The sequence below is a fragment of the Myotis daubentonii genome, chromosome 11 (assembly GCF_963259705.1).
Source record: "Myotis daubentonii chromosome 11, mMyoDau2.1, whole genome shotgun sequence".
Classification (NCBI taxonomy): Eukaryota; Metazoa; Chordata; class Mammalia; order Chiroptera; family Vespertilionidae; genus Myotis; species Myotis daubentonii.
Genome location: NC_081850.1, coordinates 57,644,653 through 57,667,006, shown reverse-complemented (window position 1 = coordinate 57,667,006; position 22,354 = coordinate 57,644,653). Strand labels below are relative to the sequence as shown.

The 22,354-nt window shown below is 42.0% G+C and overlaps 1 protein-coding gene across 1 annotated transcript in view; it reads right to left on the bottom strand.

Annotated features, from left to right (window-relative positions):
* The window catches only part of PLPPR1 (phospholipid phosphatase related 1), an 88,794-nt gene that overhangs the window by 12,227 nt on the left and 54,213 nt on the right, over nt 1–22,354 (bottom strand). Inside the window, exons 3-4 of the mRNA XM_059658780.1 lie at nt 11,014–11,146; nt 3,294–3,544 (exon numbers count right to left, since the gene is read on the bottom strand). Coding sequence (XP_059514763.1) covers nt 3,294–3,544; nt 11,014–11,146 — 384 coding nt within the window. The remainder of the gene's footprint in view (nt 1–3,293; nt 3,545–11,013; nt 11,147–22,354) is intronic.

The following is a 22,354-nucleotide window of genomic DNA, read 5'->3' as shown; positions in this document are numbered from 1 at the left end:
GACATACAAAAGACTGGGAAGACCTAAACTAAGTAAAGAATGATTACATTTATGACACTTGAAATTTATGAAGCCTAAGTGTATGTAGACTGTTCTTTAATTTTATTTTTCAATTACAGTTGACATTCAATATCATTTTATATTAGTTTCAAGTGTAATATGTAGGCTATTCTCATTTCACTGTGAGGAGCTGGGCCATGTTTCATAGGCTCAGTTATCAAATGGGTTCCCAGTGGCCTAGTTAGGAAGATGTGTCTCTTTCAAATAAACACTTTGTTAGATCTTCTTTGGTAATAGTTACAAGACACCAGTAGAGGGCACTATTGATCCATCATTTCTTGAACAAAAGTGAGAAATGCATTTGCAACCCTGAAAAATAGTATGCTGATACTTAATTTATAGTCTGTGGTGTGTTTGTGTGGCCTGAGCACATGCAAGTTCCAATAGGTGCATTTTACAATATTAGAATGGAAACTTAATTTCCTAGGATGATTTTCAACATGGTGTGAACATAGGGTGATGGGATTCTTTTCATTACATGTAGCAGATACCCTGAAAAACTGTGGTGAGATCAGAGCTACATAAATACAGCATGTTATTACCATTCTGAGGCTATGTAAGCAATGCTATGTAACACTTATACCAGGTATATTTAAGTTTAGTTTTTCTATATTTTTAAATATAACCTTTATAAATCTTTCCTATTAAATTATAAACTATTAAGAGTATGAGGCCTACAGTTAATTAGCATTCTTCACAGTATGAACTAGTACTTAGGAAATATCTGTTGAGTAATTTCTGAAAGGACTTCACACATAATAGGGGCTCAGAAATGTTTGCACAATTGGAATCTTGTATCAGGGTTTATAGAGAGGCATGACTTGAATTGCCTTATATCTGAATCCTTGAAAATGTGCTATAGCTGCATCTATTCTGAGTGAGCTGGCTCTACTTACTTTTTCTCCCCCAAAATAAATTTATATCTTACTTGATGAGGGCAGTTTATTAATTTTTATAATGGTATTGAAAAATTAATTTCACATAGCAATGAGTTGAGCCTGATAAAAATATAGAAAATGGTGCAAAAGTACATTGCTTCACCCTGGCTGGTGTGGCTCAGTTGTTTCAGTGTCAACCCATACACTGAAAGGATTCCTGGTCAGGACACATGCCTGGGTTGAGCGCTCTCACATCGATGTTTTTTTTTTTTCTCTCTCTCTCTCAAAATCAATAAAAATATTTTAAAAGTACATTGCTTCATATAACTTAGGTTCTAGATAACTTAAGGCAAGTCAATATTTTGAATATGAAAAAATATGGTGAATGCCTGCGGAGAGGACTTTCTTTGCTTAAAAGAAAAGAAACCTGGCATAGTTGTTTGTTTGTTTGTTTAAATAAAGCGAAGAAGCCTCACTGAGCTATAATGGATCTGCTTTGTAAATCGAGGCTTCTGTGTGATTTATGTTTGTGTTTTCTTACTGTGGGGGGAGGGGCAGCTGAAATAACTTTCATCACGCATTCATTAAAGAAAAATCTTAAAGGAATAATGAAGAAGACAGTTTGGATAATTGGTGGTTGGTAAATTGGTGCTATGGATGTGATCCTGTAAATGGGACTCCAAGGAAACTCTGTTTTAGAGAGAATATTTAGCGGTTATTTTAAAGTCTACTAAAGAGACAGACTGGTCGTGAGCCGCTCTTTTCCTCCCGGAATGTATGTAATTCAGAGTAATTGCAGGAACTCTCTTCCCTCAGAGGCGGACTCTCAGGGTGGGGATGGGGACGTGCTCCCCGGGGGGGGGGGGGGGGGGTGGGGGCATGCTCAGATGCTCTGGGCAGAATGGGCAGTTTGAAAGGGGTGTTTTCTCTGTCTTCTCCTTCCCTCACCTTTCATTGAGAATCACTAGACCAGCCATCTCCTGAGTACAAAATGCGTAGAAGGAAGGGAAAGGGATGTTTTCCACCAATAGTTGCACTTCCATGCTAACTGCCTATGATATTCAGCCTTTGATCTGATCCCTAACTGTCAGTTCTATGCAAATGAAGGGAACCAAAGTTTTTCCACCCTGAAGCTGCCTTTTTGGGATATTGATTTTAAGCTGTTTATTAAGAAACAGGACCTCCCCACTTTTCCTGCCCATGGGATTCAGAGAAACCTGTTTCAGGAGGGAGATCTTCGGATGCTGCTATAGCCTAATTTGAATTAAGTGTGGTAAACAGGAGGGCTTGGGGCTGGAGCCTAGCAGCCAGCTGGCCCTGTGTCCCGCCATTTCTGAGTTGCCCAGCAAGGATTTTCCTGCCAGTGTGTCTGCTTTCTCAAAACCTGTGACTCGCCCATCCTCACTTCTGAAATCTAATTTCCTGTTCCCCACCTTTCTCTTTTGTCCAAAATGTCTTATATACCCAAGGCGGCTTCATTGTTTTTGGAATTTTCATGCCTATGAGAACTCCCCATGCACATATATTGAACTTTGGTTTTGCCCTTGTTGATCTATCTCTGTTAATTTGATAATTGGCACAGCCAGAATCACTTAGAAGGTGGGAGGGAAAGTATTATTTATTTCTTCTAGCCCCCACAGAAGCAGAGGCCAGAGGAAGGTGAAATGAGATCATTTCCCACACGGAAGAAATTAAAGATTAGGAAAAAAAAGTGAGACCATCATTTCTCCTTGTATTTTAAGATGAGTTGCACTTTAGGCTTTCTCTGTGATAACAGCAAAAAATGTAGAGAACATTATACCTCAGTGGGGGCACCAAAGCCTGAGTGCTCTGGAGAGCAGGGAGAAGGGAAGTGTTGGGGGTTGTGGGATCAGCCATCAGTGTGGCAACACGATGAAGTGTCAGGAGGAGCGGAGGGAAGCTGTCTTTCCCCGGGTGTATGCACTGCAGGGACAGCCATTCCTTTATGGCCCACACCTGCCAATCTGTAGGCAGGTGTGAGGAGTCTGTGCTGTCCTGGAACCAACCAAAACTTTGGCAAAGAGTGCTGTTGTGGGCTGTGAGAGAATCCTAGACACAAAGCCAGAAGCCTGGGTACCAGCTCTAACTCTGTTCTTAGCTATTCTCAGGACCTCAGTTTCTGCATCAGTAAAATGGGGAGATTTGACTAATTGATTATCAACCTTCTTTCCAGAACTAATATCCTCTGGCAGGGTGGGGGCAACAGCATGATATCACCTAAGGGAAGCACTTTGTAACAAGACTTTGATGAAAGAATGGGGGCGAGGACGGCAGAAAGACACACATCCCAGCCATCGCTCCACTTGGGAGAGACGGCCAGACTCGCAGACTCACCGTGGCATATAAGGCGGAGTAAACGCTCAGGGCAGCGTGTTTGGAAGGAAAGGATCTCCGAGCCTTTTCGATCACTTCCAGGTCCCCGGTACAAATGTTCCCATTGTTTATGAACTGGTGGTGGGCTCGGCAGTCCGTACTGGTGTAGTTCGGCTTGCACACCGTCAAGAAGTATGGCGTTAGGTGCCCAGTGACTACTTGTCCGGCGTTTACAAAAATGTCAGTAGCAAAAAGCCCAAACGCAAATACCCCTAGAAGAAGATTGAAAAGAATTAGAAATGGTGCTGCACACTGTTGACTGGTTTTATCCCTAAGAGGAAACACTGAGTCCAGGATAACCTATTGAAAACAGTTTCTCCCTGGTGCTGTTTGGAAATGCAACTTCTCCTAGCAGGCGTTATCTATCAGAGTGAATGAGGCTGGGGAGTTGTCCTTAAAAGAGAGAGAAAAGATCATTCCGGAAACCTGGATTGAATTGGGTGTTTCTTTTGATGTTGGGAAGAGAAAATGAGAAGAAGTAAAGAGGATTAAAGACAGACGCTGTTGACTGTATTAGTTTGCCTATTGCTGCTGTAACAAATTACCATAAACTGAGTGGCTCAGAACAACACAAATGTATCCTCCCGCAGTTCTGAAGGTCAGAAATATAGAATAGGTTTCACTGGGCTAATAACAAAGTGTAGGCAGGGTTTATTCCTTCTGGAAACTCCAGTAGAATTCATTCCTTGCCTTTTCAAGCTTCCACAAGAGGCCTTCATTCCTATCTTGTGACCCCCACCCCCCTTTTCAGCAATCATATCATTATGACCTCGGCTTCCACTCTCCTTCTCTGACTCTCCCTTGCTTCTCTCTTATAAGGACCCTTTGATTGTATTGGGTCCACCTGGATAATCCAGGACATGATCCTCATCTGAAGACCCTTAATTTAATCACACCTGTAAGTTCCCTCTTGTCATGTAAGGTGCCATGTCCACAGTTTTCAGGGTTTAGATGCGGACATTTTGCGAGAGGAGGGCGTCATTCTTCCTATCACACACACTGCTGTTTGGCTGAGAATCCTGTGGTTGGGCTTTATTTCCTGGATTCTCTCTGTTCTCTGGTAAATTCCACAGGATTCACCCTACTAAGTGTGGAAATGATGGGCAGATTTCCTCACAGGAAGCCCCACTGTGAATTCTTCCGAAGCCTAGAGAGTACATGTAGAGATTATCTGTTAAGTATATCAAGAGAGGCTATTCAGAGCCCAGGTGTATACAAGTTGCTTAAAGGGATAAAGCCGACTTTCAAATGCAGCTCAATTATGGGAGAAGTTGGCACGTGTGAGAGGCAGCGTTACCCTGGTGAATGTCAAGGGTCTGCTATCGTTTCAATTAAAGTTCTACCCAATTTTGACTCCCATATTCAATGTCCTGAATCTGCAAATTGTGCTGATATCAGCACTCGAAAGTTAATCCATTATAGCAGAATGGAGACAGGTGTGGCTGAAAGCTTCATCCGGTTTCACTGTGATCTGTATTGATTGCTACAATTTTCTTTTCTGTGGCTTTGCCAGGATTCACATTCTCACAATGAGAACTGGCTCTTTCAACGGCAGCAGCCAGCTCACCCTCGCAGGGTCTGACCTCCCAGAGCAGGCGCTCATTGATCATTCGTGGCAATTTTCACCCCTACATTCTGCAAGTCTGAATGGTTAGAATTTTTTTTTTTCATCTTCAAGCAGGATTCTCCAAGAGCAGGTCTGGGGCTCTTTCGAGGGGGCAGTAAGCCCGTCTAGACATTCTTTTCCAGGAAACGAGGGTAATTTATGATTCAAAAGAGGAAAGTGACAGCGTTTTCCTCTGGCATTGTATTTGTCAGAAGTGCTTCCAACGAGGGCGGGTTCGTTCTTTCTGCGACAGAGGATTCCGCAGCTCCCTGGCTCGTGTGGGCAGTGCCAGCTCTGTGGCCACGGTGACGGTGACAGCCGGTTCTCTCGGCTGTCGCGCGATAACATTGCTGAAAGTTGCTTTCCCCTCTCCTCGGCCTCCCCTGGACTATGTCTGCCTCTCCTGATGGCTTAAGAAGCATCCGCTGCCCAAACATTTCATTCTGGTGCATTTGATGTAGCCTCAGAAGGGCACTGCAGCAGGCTGGGCAACACCCACCTGGCACAGGCCACGCCAACAAAGGGCGGTGGGACCTGCAGCGCTGGTGATTCACAGATAACGGCAGATCCCACGGCGGGCGCTTTTGTAAGAAAGGCCCGCCGTGCCTGGCGCTCCACTCTGAGCTCCGTGTGTGTATTTCACAAGCCTCAGAAGCTAAAAATAGCTGTGTTTGTCCTCCGAGCCGGCTGGAACACCACTGACGGTCTCCTATATTGCAAGGTGTTATTTGAAGGCATGTTAAACATGGTTAGGTACCCTAAAACTGGTGTCTAAAAGCCTTTACGTGAGATCCTATTTTTGAAAATTTAACAGATGCTTTTTTCATCTCTGTCACTCTTCCTCCTTGTGTGTTCTATTTACTGCAGGGCTCGGCTCCCAGTGGTGCTCCCTGCCCCAGGAGCTGGTTATGTTTCGGAATGGATTTACAGCAGACACAACACAGTCTAAAGCTGTGGGCCCAGCCTTATTGTTGTTGCTTCGTTTCTTTGGAATTCTGAAGAGGCTTGGCTGCGATGACCAAGAGCCATGGTCTGGAGGACCAGACCACTGGGTTTCAAGATCAACTCTAGGCTAGGGGAGGGTTTGGCTGAGGATGTCACCCACCCAAGGAGGAGAGAGAGCCCTCCCCATCTGGCTGCAAGAGTCAAGGGCCACTCCCATGCTCCCTGCCTCATGCTGGTTGTCAAATTCCAGGGGAAGGATAGCAATCTCCAGAACAATTTGGGAAATCCTGTGCCTCTCAAGGTGTAGCCCAGAAGCTCTGCACACCCCATCAGAGAAGTTTCACATGCAGCATGGGATCAGAGCAACAGGGCGCCTGATTAGCATGATGGGAAGATAGGAAAATGCTTTCTCCTTAACACGCCTTATTCACACGAGAAGTTTCCTAATGGAGATTGCTTATCTGTAGTTACCATGTCCATCTCATTTTCTTGCAAGGACATACTGAGCTGGAGAGATGTTTGATTAGGACTGCCATGGATACTAGAAAATAGTAATAATAAAGATAAAATAATGGAAGTTAATACACTGTGCTTAGTATGTACTAGGTATTGTTCTAAATACTTCAAAGTATTACTGCTCTTAATCCCCACCACAATTCTATGAGGTAGACACTATTATTATTTCCACATTTCACCAATGAAGAAATTGAGGGATAGAGAGGTCAAATAACATGACCAAGTTCACACAGCTAATAAGTAGCAGAGCTGAGATTAGAAACTAAATAGTGTGGCTATAAATCCATACATTTAATCATTACCCTCTACGCTTATACTTTAATGTTCTTTAAAAAATATGGGTAGACATTAGGCCATGAAAAAAGTGCTTTAGCTCTGTATGCTTGGTAACACACACACACACACACACACACACACACACACACACACACACTGAGAAAATGGGAGGATTTAGAGCATGCCCCTGATGAATGTATTGCCTTTAACAACAGAACAAAAATTCCTCGAATTTTTAGCCAGCAATTTTCCACCAAGAATATGACAGAATATCTATATGTAATCACTGAATGAGGCACTTTTCTCATCCCTTAGGCAAGGAATCAGCTTTTTTAAAATAGTGTAATATAAACACCATTGGTGTAAATTGATCTATAGATATCAAATATTATCTTATGCTTCTAAAAGAAGTTTCTGACAGAATTAAATGTATCAGTTCCTTGGATAGTTAATTTCATAAGTTCAAGATTCTTTGGTCTCGGTCTCCTCTAGACTTCACAAAAACACCCAAGACTGACAGCAGTCTACTTGTCTTGATGACATGGTTTTAATTCTAAGTATAGGTTTTATTTAAATTAATTAATCTGAACCTCAGTTACTTTATATCACAGGTTTATTATGCAAATCATAGAAATAGTTATAAAAACATTTTGTAAATTGTGAGCTATATATAGATGTTATTATTTTTATATCTGAGGAAAGTAGATGCCCTCAGTATTTTAAATAAGTTGATCATAAAAATAGTTTTGAAACAGAGGGAAGAGACAAGAATCCTATAATTCTAACAACTTCAAACAGCACATTTAGTATCTTACTCATGATATTAAAAAAATATCCTCTATTTGTCATATTATAACTATTCATCATCATGAGTGAAGATGAAGGATAACTACTTAATAAAGATGGTGAGTAATCCACTAGAAACACCCCCAAATATTTTTACTAATGAAATAACAAATATACGTCTACTTCCCTGGAGCATAAAATTAAATAATGTTTTTGTGACTTTAAAAAAAGTCTCCACAAGAATATCTTCTTTACTTCCCACCTCTGAGGACAGCAACTCAGTGCTTTCTCTCTCAAATGTCATTCAAAAGTGAGATTTGTTCTCCCTACTGAGCAGAGTAACCCCAAACAGCCTCATCACACTTCCTGGGCCTTGAGCAGAGGCTAATCCTGGCTATGCCTTTTAGATCAACTAAGGCTCTCAGCTTCAGCGTACCTCCCCTCCTTGCACCCTTGACCTCCACCCACAGGGCCAATCCTGATATGTAGTAGGAAGTACCAAACATCTTTTTAAATAAATATATTTTTATTGATTTCAGAGAGGGAGAGAGAGATAGAAACGTCAGTGATGAGAATCAGTGATTGGCCCTGCAGGCCCCACACTGGTGATTGAGCCCACAATCTGAGCATGTGCCCCACCGGGAACTGAACTGTGACCTCCTGATTCACAGGCTGATGCTCAACCACTGAGCCAGGCCAGGCAGAAGTAACCAACAGCTTAGTCTCAAAGTCTGGTGGCTTGCCTACTCATGGAGTCTGGATGATGAGGTTCCATTTACTTCCCCTAAGATCCATCTTGGCTTTTCCACCTGATTGATGTATCTTTTCTTCAACTCCGGTTCCTGCTGCTGAGTCTAGAAATATCTCCACCTGGGTTGCTCCTGACATTTTTCTTTTAAACTCTTGTCTCAGAACTAAAGTTGGGTGCCTGGGCACTGAAAATTACTTTTAGAGCACCCACCAGGCTCAGCTTCCTCAATCAGCACATGGAGCTAGCCTAGTTCACTAGGCACTTGGTTGGCTGGGATGGTCCCTGTCCTCCTATGACGTCACTGCCACCTTTAGACAATTCTCATTGTAAAACAGGTTCTCCCACCCCATTTAAAACTGCATATCTGCCTCCACAAACTCCTTATTTCCCTTTTCTACATTATTATTTTTCCCCATAGCACTTTTCCAACAAACGCTATAATTTACTTATTTGTTTAATGTCTGGTTTCTCCCACGAGAATATAAATTCAATGAGGAACAAATCTCTTTCTATTTGGCTCACTAATATGTCTTTAATACCCTAATCAGTGCCTAACGTATAATACATGCCCAACAAATTATTCACTCAAGGTTGAATGAATATGATCAGTTTCCAAGTTTCTATAATTGAAGTATAGAAAGTAAATGCAAGTAGAAATGGATTGATTGAATCAAATAAAGTCTCTTTTCAGATAAAGTACATTTTAATGACTTTCAAAACTGAGAAGGATTTTCTAGTGCTTAAAAAGGCTAACATTAGACTTGTCTCAGGGTATCAATTCTTATAACCATAAAATACTATGACCTTTGAAACTGCATTTAAAATATTCATGCTTCATTTAGATCACACTTAATTTATGGCAATTAATTAGTGTTACATGAATTAACTATTTACCATGGGACTTTCTATTCTGCCCAGTGCTACCAATTCCTTAGACCTGACCTAAATGGCAGAAGACTTGCTTGGAATTTAATTAAGTTTTTATTAGAAGTAATAATAAAGCACTTATGTGATTCCAAATGAAAAGCCAACAATAAATAGCTTCTGGGTAACAGGCTATTTTAGGTGCTAACAGTCTAATCTTAGCATATTTGGATCCATTTTTTTTTCTTTAACTAAAAAAAAAAAAAGGTAGTTATTCAGGAAGAGAAAGTTAGTTTATTTTCTTCTATATGAAACAACCCAAAAACCCTCAGCGAATTCTAATGCTTTTCAATATTAAATTAAAAAGTTACTATTGAATAATTGATATTTACATGAAGATATTTATTCAAGTATATCTGTGTATGAAAAGGATATAACTCAACTTATCTTCATGAATTTTGGGGAAACTGTGACTTCTTTATTTTGTTTTGCTGCTGAAAAAGCAAAATATAGGTGCTTATCTTTTGAGAATTTAAATCTTGTATTGTTCTTCAATGTCATGCAATACCAAAGGAAATGGTATAAGGGAAGGGAAGGAGAGTGAAGAAATGAGAAAAGGGAGCACGCTGGTCAAATTTGTTAGTTCAGTCAATGCCTTTTCTTCCTTCACACATCATGTACATGAAATCTAAGAAATTATACAAGGTTTAGGAATGGGTAGAGGAGTTTAGTTATGAGCGTCTATACATAATGCCTGGGAGGTGGGACATCTTATAATGATAATCTTGGGAAAAAATGTATTGTTGGATTTGTGAATCCAAGGAATTCAATCCTCCCTGGCAAGGTCAACACAATAACATTTATCTACAGGAGGAGATGGCTTAATTAGAATGTTTTCCCCTTGACTTTGCTATTCTTGTCATTTTCTCATTTAACATTGAACTTGGATCTGTGGAAAGGGGTGAGGGGCTATCTGTTGAAGTCTATGCCACACAGACTAGCGAAGACCAGGAGCTGGAGACCTGCGGTGCCACTTTCAGCAGTGCTTTGTACATTGGAGATGATGTTAAAGAAGGGGCCATCTTTCTGAATAGCCTTTATTTTGCCACCCCTCTTTTTTTTTAAAATAATGATGAGCTAATTTTCTTATTTTAAAATTATACATATTCATGATAAAAAATTGGAAAATACAGAACAACAGAAAGCAAAATAATAAAAATTATTCACCCATTATCCTACAAGACAAAAGAGACAACAGTTAACTTTGAGCACATTTCCCTTTAATTTTTTTCTGAGATGCACATACACAAATACATATGCACATACCACATACATACATTTATATAACGTGGTATCCTTTTTATTTTGAAATAATTATAGATTCATAGTGTCTTGACTTTTTTTCACATAACATTGTACCCTGAATATTTCTCCTTTCATGAATAATTCTTACAAATACCATTTCCTGAGGTTGCAACTTATCGTGGTAGCATTATTTTTAAAAATCGTATTATTATATATTTCTAATTTATATTATGATAAAGTAATTTTAGTCCATAAAAAGTTATCTATATCTCTGATAATTTCCCTTGGACAGATACTTTAAAGTAGAATGTTGGGTTTAAAATTACAGTTATTTTTAAGACCATTGAAATATATTGTCAAATCACTATGCAGCAAGGTGTATCAACTTAGCCTTCCCAGAAATCTATTAGAATCCCAAGTTTCTTCTCATCCTTGGTAGCAAAAACATTATTTTGTTAAAATAAGTACCTCTCCGCTTCAAGGATCAAAGATGTGACTTGGCGCTATGACCAGGCTCAGTGTCTGCACTGGGTAAAAGCCTCAAAGCACCTGGCTCCAGTGGGTTTGTCTTTACTAAGTTTAGTAGGTTTTACCCATAAGCATGACTCAGTTCAGCAGGCTCTTGTACTCACCTATGAATCTTACGATCCTTCGGAGTAAGGGGTTCAGGTAACAGCATTCTCCGGTTAGAATTGTTTTCTCCTGGGCAATCAGAGATTCTCGGGTTGACTTGATGAAATACATGGATATCTCACCAATAAAAATCTGCAGAAAGAATGTGTACGAAATGTCAAATTGGAGAGCTGTCTGATAGAAAAGACCACTGGATTCACAAACACAAAGAGCTTCTGAGGCTCCAGAATCCTTTTAAAAGATATCATGTTGGGGAGGTGGAGAGTTAAAGAATAGTTTGCATTTGAACTTGTTGAGAGTATTAGAGAAAGCAATAATTAATCTCAGATCACTTTCAGACTATAACATTAAATCCTAAGGCCATAAAACATCAGTTAAAATAAAGAACTGTAATAGAATTTATGACAAGGTTTATTCATGCTGGGATTGAATTTTTTTTAACTCCATATGTGAGTTGCAATACTGAGAAATAAGTGGGAAAGCCAGTGTTCCCAACAAGGCACTATATGCACACAGCACAATAAGTTATTACTTCGTGATATGCAATCCTACCTTTATTGACATGATAAAGCCTATTTGAATGTTTGCCTGAGCTATATTTCTCCTCCTCTAAACTGGTTGACTGTCCCTTCTTTATGATTGGTTTCTCTTTCTTGTTATCTTGAATTAATACATGTGTATGATAATTTAAATCATAATGCCTTTGCATAGATTGTAAGCTCCCTAACGACAGAAACGACATCTTATATTTCTTCCTTATGCTTATAGCTCCCAGCACAGTGTACTCCCATTTAAAACAAGGAACTAGCATGAGACAAGTTGTCACCAACTCTGACACTGCCATAATTGAAGACTGAGAACCACCAATGAAGAATAGAAAGTTAATAGTTATCATTGTCTATTAAAAACTAGGTGTCAGGCCCTGGCCAGTTTGGCTCTGTGGATAGAGTGTCGGTCTGCGGACTGAAGGGTCCCAGGTTTGATTCTGGTCAAGGGCATCTACCATGGTTGCAGGCACATCCCCGGTAGGGGGTGTGTAGGAGGCAGCTGATCAATGTTTCTCTCTCATCGATGTTTCTCACTCTCTATCCCTCTCCCTTCCTCTCTGAAATCAATAAAGATATATATATATATATATATATATATATATATATATATATATATATATATATATATATATATATGTTAGAGGCCCGGTGCACGAAATTCCTGCACTGGGGGGCCAGGGTCCCTAGCCTGGCCTGTGCCCTCTCGCAGTCGGGACCCCTCAGGGGATAGGCACCTGCTGGGTTAGGCTCGATCCTCCTGGGGATCTGTGAACCAGAAGCCAGGCTCACTGTTCCTTAGCGCCACCATGGAGGTGGTAGAGGCTCCTGCCACAGCCACTGCGCTCGCCAGCCGTGAGCCTGGCTTCTGGCTAAGCTGCACTCCAGCTGTGGGAGCACACTGACCACCAGGGGGCCACTCCTGTGTTGAATGTCTACCCCCTGATGGTCAGTGCGTGTCATAGTGGCCAGTCGTTCCACTGGCCGTTCCGCAGTTTGCAGTTTAGTCGATTTGCATATTAGGGTTTTATTATGTAGGCCTGGCCGGTGATCAGGGCCAATCTGTGGGGCAACTGGCAGGGCAATCAGGAGACCCCGCTGGCACCTGCCTTGGCTGGCCTGGCACCACCCACTTGCCTGCCCCACCCCCGCTGCCACCATCGGTTGCCTCCCTCTGCAGGGCAACCAGCGCGGTGATTGGGGGGTCCCTGCTGGCACCTGCCTTGGCTGGCCTGGGGCCTGTGGGCTGTGGGCAGCTCCTGCATTGAGCGCCTGCCCCCTGGTCAGTGCATGACATAGCAACTGATTGTTCCACTATTCGTTTCGCTGTTCAGTCAATTTGCATTTATTATATAGGATATATATAAAGATATATATATGTATATATGTGTGTGTGTGTGTGTGTGTATATATATATATATATATATATATATATATATATATACACACACACACACACACATACATACACAAAACTAGGTGTCAGGCACATTATCATAGCATTTTTCATGTTCATAAGATCCCCAGTGCAGGTATTATTACTCTTGCTGTACTAGTGAAGAACGAAAGTTCAGCAAGAATAAGTAACTGACTATCTAGAGCACACACTGGCACGTGAGGTACCCAGGACAGCTGAGTGCCGAAGTCCACACTTCCCACCACCTCATATGCCACTTTTATTTTCCTAATCCTTTATTTCACCATTGCCTCAGGGCAGTGATTGGCAAACTCATTAGTCAACAGAGCCAAATATCAACAGTACTTCTTCAAAACAGGCTCGCCCAGGCCGAAAACCGACTTCTGCGCATGGGCCACAAAGTTTCAATCGCACTGTATGCGCGCCGGCACGTGGTATTTTGTGGAAGAGCCACACTCAAGGGGCCAAAGAGCCGCATGTGGCTCACGAGCCGCAGTTTGCCAACCACAGCCCCAGGGGAATGTGATCGGATAGATGCTCTTCTTCGCTTTGTATATCCTGTGGTCTCAGATAAACTCTACCAATGTTTAAGAATTCCCACGCCTTACATTCCCCCGTCATTAATGTCTGTTTAGATGAATACAAATAACAATATCGTGAATGGCACATGGGTGATGGAATTTAAACTATAGAATTTTAAAATTGGAATCATTTATAGATGTTTGCCCTTTCCTTTTACAAGTGAGGAAATTGAAAGTCTCGGGGACTTGGCCACACACAGGCAGACTGTGTCTGAAGCAGCTCTAGGGTGTGGCCTCTAAATAGGCACTGTCACCTGGTTGTGCAGCTAAGACCCCTGAGGTATATGGGGGTTACATAATTTGTCCATGGTCATCATAGCTAGTAAGTCACAAACCCTAACTTTGAAGCCAGGAGAGCCTGGCTCCAGGCTCCAGCGTTCTTCCTCTTAACCACTACACTCTTACTCACTAGTGACTCAGTAAAAATATCTGTTGAATTTGTGTTTAACAATGAGAACATAGAAAACAAAACAAGTTAAATGCAATATGCCTTAATCACTGAAAAACTCATATGACACTAAAGTACAAGGAAGACTAGTAATAGCAGAAATAGAACTGTAGGCAGTCAGAACGGGTGGGAAGTCAATTGGAATAGACAGAAATCAGGGTCAGACAGGCAAACGATGGGCCAGCATGGATCACCTTGGCTGGTGCTGAAATATTCTGGGCCTAACACCCCTGGGAATTAACAAGGAGATACTGAGCTCTGTCATGTAAAAATACCTGAATGGCTTCAAGAACCCAGTCCTCCCTCTTTGCCCCCAAGACCGACTGCTGCCAAAATAAGATGCCATGGGGCTTTGTTTGTCCCGACTGTTCATGATGGAACTGCATTGCTCTTCTTTATCTTAGTGAACAGATGGGGGTAAATTCATGGATGCTCGGATACAGGGGGTAGTATTTCCTTGAGGGAGTTTTATTCCACAGACTAGCTCAGGCATTCTTGTTGTACACGAATCTCTTACCTCGTGTTTCGCCTTTCTAGGTCTTATCGCAAATAATTACATATTATTATTGTTATTCTCTGTTACGGGATGTCATGCCTCTCTTATTCTCTATTGCATCCCAGGGGCCTAACCCAGTGGAAGGTACATGGTAATTAATCAATGTTGAATGAATTAAGCATGTCAGAGTAATGAAGGTCTTTTGGAATATAGGTTTAATGAGGAAGATTATAAAAAAAAGAAAAGTGATTTCTATTATTTATCTTTCCAGACTCACTGGAAATGTCACTGCTCTTTTCAAAGCCTTGTCAGGCCCCCTCGGGAAAAGGGAGACCCTGTCTTGTCATTGCTCCCACAATACATCATATAGATCTCTATCCTGACATCTAGCCAATTAGCTACAATTACTGTTTGTATGTCCCTCTTCATTGGACTATGATGTCCTTATGGGAAGAACTTTTGCCTTCCCTGTATGGTACCTAAAACAGGACCAGTATATAGTAGACTTAATATTTGTTGAACAAATAAAACATTGAATTTTTAGAGGATCTTCTTATGGATAGAACCCTCTGACCTTAATTTCTCTGAAGATGAACACTGCAGGAAATTCCTAATATGGACTAGACAACATGCAATTAGTGGTGTATTGCTTAAGAATAGATAGAAACCAAGGACTAAGGAACACATAGTAAATGATCTTTTTCAAACTAGATTTACTTATAGATTCATTTTTCATTCACCAGTTTTGGAGAGGGAATCGTCCTAACATTGGAGACACATCTGTGGGGGTTAGGGGAGTGACACAAACAAACTAAGAGAAAAAAAGCATTGCTTGCCACAGCCATTTCAGAAGATGAAAACATTCTTACTGTATAGGAAAGAGCTCTGAAAATTCTAGAAGTTCTACATTCATTGAAGCTTTCTACTGCTCGTGCAAGAGGGCAAAAAAGCAAGAAAATAGCTCTGGCTGGTGTGTTCAGTGGTTAGAGCGTTGGCCTGAGCACTGAAGGGTCATGGGTTCAATTTCCAGTCAATGGCATGTATCTAGCTTGTGGTTCGCTCCCCACGCCTGGTCAGGGTGTGTGTGGGAGGCAACCAGTTGATGTGGCTGTCTCCCATGGATGTTTCTCTCTATTTTTCCCTCCCTCCCTCCCCCCCTTCCCCGCTCCCTCCCTTCATCTCTCTGAAAGCAATGGAAAAAGTATCCTCAAGTGAGGATTAAAAAAAAAGGCAAGAAGATATGTGAGAAAATCTATACACAACCTATTCTTGTTAAAAAGTACATGTACAGCCCTGGCCAGTTTGGCTCAGTGGATAGAGCATCAGCCTGCGGACTGAAGGGTCCAGGATTCTATTCCAGTCAAGGGCATATGCCTGGGTTGCGGGCTCGATCCCCGGTGGAGGGTGTGAAGGAGGCAGCCAATCAATAATTCTCTCACCATTGATGTTTCTATCTCTCTCTCCCTCTCTGAAATCAATCAATCAATCAATATATATATTTAAAGTACATAAAAAAAACTGAAACAAAATCACTTCAAGGTATAGTAGACCAAATAGAACTTAGGCAAAAGGGTATGGGGTTCAAATAAATCCACAAGTGAAATGTCTCAAGACTCTCATGTCAAAGTGATTAGCAGCACACACACAAAAATATTATCAGTAGCCAACAATATTCAAACCACAATTGAGGTATGAAGCATAAAAAAAAAATCAGAGCAAGGATATCTATACTAATCTATATATTTAGTTATTGACCAAATGCCTAGAATATATTAAGTGATAATGAATGTTTACAAAAGGAAGGAAGGAAGGAAGGAAGGAAGGAAGGAAGGAAGGAAGGAAGGAAGGAAGGAAGGAAGGAAGGGAGGGAGGGAGGGAGGGAGGAAGGGGGGTCATCTTACACTTGTTAGGAAGCTCTTCCTGGTGTGTAGTTAAGGCTGATAGGAAACAATCTAGCTCTTGGGCCCAGTGAGAGAGCTTCACGGATGTTCATTTTCCTGACCACACATAGGGTGCTATTTCTCCATCCACTGGATCCCATAGTCTCATCTAGGGCCCGATTCTGCTTGGAGAAAGGGAGAGGGAGGATTCTTCCTGATCAGGGGAAGGGGTCTCCTTTCCTGCCAGGCCTCCAGCCCACGTTGGATGCCATTTAGCACATTGTGTCAGATTTATGACTCTGATTTTGGCAATGGCTGGGTTCATCCATCTGTATCGTTGCCACACACACTCTGCCTCTATCTACCGCTCTGTTCAGAGAGCAGCTGGGGCATGTGGGATGCACCATGTGTTCCATTCTGGCTGCCCTATTATGGCCTTTCTCATTGTTAGCTGACAAACATCGTATCACTCATGGCAAATGAGAACACCCTCTGGTGAGAAATCATCAAGGCCAAACTCTAGATCTGGCAATGAATGAACTGCAAATGGATTCCATTAGTGCATTTCTCACCCCCCAGCTATACCTGCAATAATCCCAAGGGACAAAAGACATTTAGATAACAGTAAATATACTTTAAAGTAATGAGGTAACAATTCTATCTTGATAAAGTTGTCTTTAAAATATGGAAACCCAAATGGCAAATAAATAAATCACCCTAGAATGTAGTATATCAGTTTGGTGTGCTATCTTTTAGACTTCATGTCTTCACAATGTTTTATAGGAGATCTGGTGAGTGATTAATAAGTGATATAAATGCAAAATATTTAGGGAACAGTTTTTAGATTTCAAATTATAAACAGTCTACAGAAAAAAATACACACTGTAAGATGTATTATAATTCTATATTGTAACAGGGATTCACTCCATGTTGTATGTAGTTGTCATTAAAAAGGGCATCTAGAATTACTGGAATATATGTTTTAGGTGCACACACATGCTAGGTGTAGCTCTGATAATTGGCAAGGTCAAAGTCAGTGCTGTTTTTTGACTGTGGGCTGTGAAGTTGGAATTACGGCTCTCTTCCTTCTTGATGTGTGACTTTGGGGAAGTAATTGAATCTTTTTAAGCCTCACTTTTCCCCCTTTGTTCATGATATTGAACATGAGGGTAATAACTGTTGTAGAAAATTGTTGAGAGTATTAAAAAATATATGTCAAAACATCTATAAGTGCTCAAAGCATGATTGTTGCCTCTGCTTCCTGGTCTATCTAGGTAAGTATGCCTGTTGGAATTGATTTTTAAAAAATCATTGGCCTTGGTCCTGGAGCCAGGAGCCATGGTGTGACTCCAGCTCTGCACTGCTCCAACCAGGTGTTTGACCTTGAACCTCTCTGGGCCTCAGTTTCTGATCTGTCAATCTGTCAGGCTCTTATCTGTTGGACTAGAAGACCATGAAGGTTCCTTTGCAGCTCCAACATCTTTGCTTTATGATAGGAGCTGACAAGAGAGTCTGATTAAGAGAAACTGAAATCACATTGCGGGCTTCAATCTCAGGCCCGTTGGTTAAGCTCTCCAGGCCCAGCGTGGAACTTATATATCCAGTTACTGACCTAATGCCTAGAATATGTTAGTGATAATGTTTCTCTTCCCTTGAAGCAAAGTAGACACAGCCTACTCCTGAGTCCTCACACTCCTGATGTCCTGATCCACTGGGTTCCTGAAGGACAGCAGAGGCTGGCAGCCCCCTCTCTGAGTTTTGCTCTGAGGAAAAGGAGAGGGTTCTTTCCACATGGCCCAATATTAATGTCTAAGTGGCTTCAGAGCTTTCAGTCCCGGGGATTTTTAAAAAAATATATATTTTATTGATTTTTTTACAGAGAGGAAGGAAGAGGGATAGAGAGCTAGAAACATTGATGAGAGAGAAACATCGATCAGCCACCCCCGCACACCCCCTACTGGGGGTGTGCCCGCAACCAAGGTACATGCCCTTGACCGGAATCGAACCTGGGACCCTTCAGTCCGCAGGCCGTTGCTCTATCCACTGAGCCAAACCGGTTATGGCTCAGGGATTTTTATTATAAATGTTTTTGTTAATCCTCACCTGAGTTTATTTTCCCATTGATTTTAAGAGAGAGTGGAAGGGAGGGGGAGAGACAGAAAGAGAAACATTGTTTTGAGAGAGACACATCGGTTGGTTGCCTCACCCACACGCCCCGACCAGGGCCAGGGTGCAACCGAGGTACGTGCCCTTGATCGGAATTGAACCCAGGACCCTTTAGTGCCTGGGCTGATGCTCTATCCTCAGAGCCAAACCGGCTAGGGCAGTCCCAGGGATTTTTAGAAGCTTCCAATGTGCTTTCTGAGAAGCTTCCATAGGCATGAGCATTTCCAAGACGAACAGACATGGTTTTTACTGTAGGTTTTATTTAAAAGTGACACAGGAGATTTTTTTTTAATGGGTAGCTTTTTACAAAAATATATATTTTATTGATTTTTTTTACAGAGAGGAAGGGAGAGGGACAGAGAGTTAGAAACATCGATGAGAGAGAAACATCCATCAGCTGCCTCCTGCACACCCCCTACTGGGGATGTGCCCCCAACCAAGGTATATATGCCCTTGACTGGAATTGAATCTGGGACCCTTCAGTCCTCAGGCCTTTGCTCTATCCGCTGAGCCAAACCGGTTAGGGCATAGGAGATTTTTATACATGTAGACTATGCTCCAGTCCTGCCTGCCAATGTCTTCATACTCTGCTTAAATCTTTCCTGATGGGTGTCACTGGCCAACCAGGTCTGCAGAGAGGGGCTGGTCCTCTCACTGCTCAGTTTTGGTTGTTTTAAGAGCTCTTCACTTCTGCTTCATCACACCTAAGTGTAAATAAAGGAAGTCAGCTCGAGGCACTTCTTATGTTTTTCAAAGCTCAAGGCTTGCGCTGGAATCAAGGTCATTGGGATGATGGATGGCATTTTGAAAATCGTTCAGCAACTGAGATAATAAGTGTTTCATCGATTGCAGCCTCCCTGCTGGTCTTAATCCAGGGGCTGCATCTACCCATTCAGAAGGCTGTCTTAAATTCACACTGGTTATAAAATGTAGCTCCAAGGTGATACCCTACATTTCTAAAGCACAGTCGTCTCTTATGCCTTTTTTTTCTGGACGGTGGATACAAGAGAAATGGGAATTTAAAATGAGTTAGTTAAAATACTGCTCTCAATAAAAAGTAAAATGCGTGATGATCACCAAGGAAATTGATCCTCATGTCTTTTCAGCAAACAATAGTCTTTTGAAGACATGAATGATCAAAGCTCCTTAAAACGGTCACTAGTCACTGACCATTAGAAGAGCTATCTCGAAGGTGGTAAGCAAATCTCCCTGTGGAACAATGTCAGGGCAGAAAACAATCTGTAAAGGAATTGAGAGCACTCACGGACTGAACACGGGGGAAATGAATTTGTTTCTTTACTTTGTTTTTTAAATTAAATCTTTATTGTTGAAAGTATTATACATGTCCTCTTTTTACCCCCATAAACCCCTTCTAGCCGGCCCTATCCACCACCCCAGGCCTTCACCACCCTATTGTCTGTGTCTATGGGTTAAAAATTCACGTAAATCTTTCCCAGAAAAAATTGTAAATTGTACGTTAGCAACAAAGAAAATATGCTCATGGGAAAAAAACAACAACAACAAAACAAAAACAAACAAACAAAAAACCACACAAAAAAGTCCTGTGGTAACGTACAAAAGGAAAAAAGATGTGACTTATGAGGCCTTAAAAGGGCTTTCAACAGATGAGATGCTCAGAGCCTGGAAGGGGCGGACGAGGAGGCAGGACAAGGTCCTACAATGGCCCCTTGCTTCAGCAGCTGTGAGCAGCAGCCCGCACACAGGCTTGCATTTACTGAGCCCACTCTGTGATCCACAGTGTGCTTGGGGCTTTTATATTCACTGTGAGAGCTTACAGCACCGACACCCCCTAAGTGAAGGTTCACAACTTCCTCCACATTGAGCCTTTCTATCAAACTGTCCTTGTCCCTTCCTTCCCTGGGAAATTCTAGCCGAGCTTGTGCGTGCGTGCACACTGCATGCAAATGGCGGGCTGTCCCAGTTCTCTCCGGCTGGGTGTCAAATGCTCTGCAGCTTCAATGCTAAATACTCCCCTGTTAGTTTGTTGTGAGGCCAGGAAAAAGGTTTAATAGCCATTTTCTCATGCCCTGTGGCACTGGAGCAGAGATCAAATAAGGGTAAATCAGATTCTCTGCCCAGTTAAATCCTCTTATCTGAACGGCTCTCTGCTTTGGACTATGAGTGGCTGAGTTTATTGAGGAGGCCCGAGGCAGTAGTCAGTCAGGGTTTCCAAGCTGGTCGGAGTGCGCCCTGTAGATTTCTGGGAAGCGTGGGCCACCACTTTTAGCTAAAGGGTTCTAGACACAATAAATCCTCCAAGCTCTAACTGTTTCTGAAGGTCTGGGTCAGCAGGGCCTGTCCCTGTGCAGTTTCTCCCACGTGATCTTGCCTCAACACGACGCTGATCTTTTCTGACAAAGCACAAAGGAGAAATAGGAAATGACAGGTCAAACACGTTGTTTTCCTCTTGTCTTTCTTGTGCGTCCCTGCAGTTTAAATGGGGCTGTGGATGTGCGTCCACAGAGACACAGCGCAGTGTAGGGTGCTAGGTGTTCCTATGGGGAATGTGCTTGAGAATGCAGAGAAAACCAAGGGCTGGTCTAGTTCGAGCTACTTTTTTGAACATTGCCATTAGTTAGTGCCACACGAATGCGTTACCCCAGAGGACCCCTGCCTGCTTTTGACTCCAGGGAAAATAGGATATGCGTTTAAGGAGGAATAAAAAAAAATAAAGAGAACATAACCAAAAAGCTACAGTTCTATGAAACACCTGACCAGGTACAGGATTGTAAAATTAAACTCCAGAAAGAAAGTTGAGACCTGGGGATCGAGAATCTGACATTTGGAGCCTATCGATCAGAATGCTCTTTTTCTAGCTCTCATGAAATATCAGAACTGGAGAGCTCTTGGAGACCATTTAGCCCAACCCCTCCTCTTATTTACAGACGAGACAGTGAGCCCATGGAGGGAACATGACTTACCAGAGGTCACACAGTCACTGGAGGCAAAGCCATGCTGGGGATCCCTGCCTCACCTGTCAGATCAAACCTGAGTTGGACCACTCTGCAAGGTGAAGAATGAAGGGTGCACACTCAGAAGCAGGGCCTGCGCTGAGTTAGGCTCTTGGGATCTGTGTCCCCGTGGCCTAATAAAGGCTGCTTTTGGATGAGCCATCCCTACCCCTAGGATGGGGCAGAAGAAATGAACACAGCTCCTTGCTCCCAGGCAATGTCTCTGAGTGTCTGGAGAGTTCTGCTTTTTGACCTGATGCTGCTTACTTACTTTCAGACCTTGGGGAAGATCAAGCACCATCAGCTGGGTTCAAAGGCCACATGGCTCTCTGCCATGAACGCATCAGCTATAATCAGCCCTGGTTCCTAGCAAGGCCCCTCATCCAGGAAGAAAATAAAAGTGGAGCCAATATCCGCCCAGTCATACAGAGAACTAGCTGGGACCTAGTTCTATTTTTCTATATTTGTTTTTTGACCATGTATGGCTATACTTTTTAGAATTGCCATTTTCAAGTCTTATTAAAGAGTGGACTGGAGTATACCATTTGCTTTAAAATATATTTTTTGATTTGAAAATAATATGCATTCATGCTGAAGTGGAAAGAAATATATAAAAATACTAAAGAGAATTTAAAAAATGAGCGGTACCATTAATACTCAGAGATAATCATTGTAAATTTTAGTTTATTTCTTACTAGTGTTTTTATATATAAGTACACATTTGGGATTATGCTTGCAACACGCACAAGGTATCTTCTTAGGGTCTATTACATATTAAGACCCATAGACAACCACATCCTACACGTGGCCTTGGTCCCCTTGGGAGGAATCATAG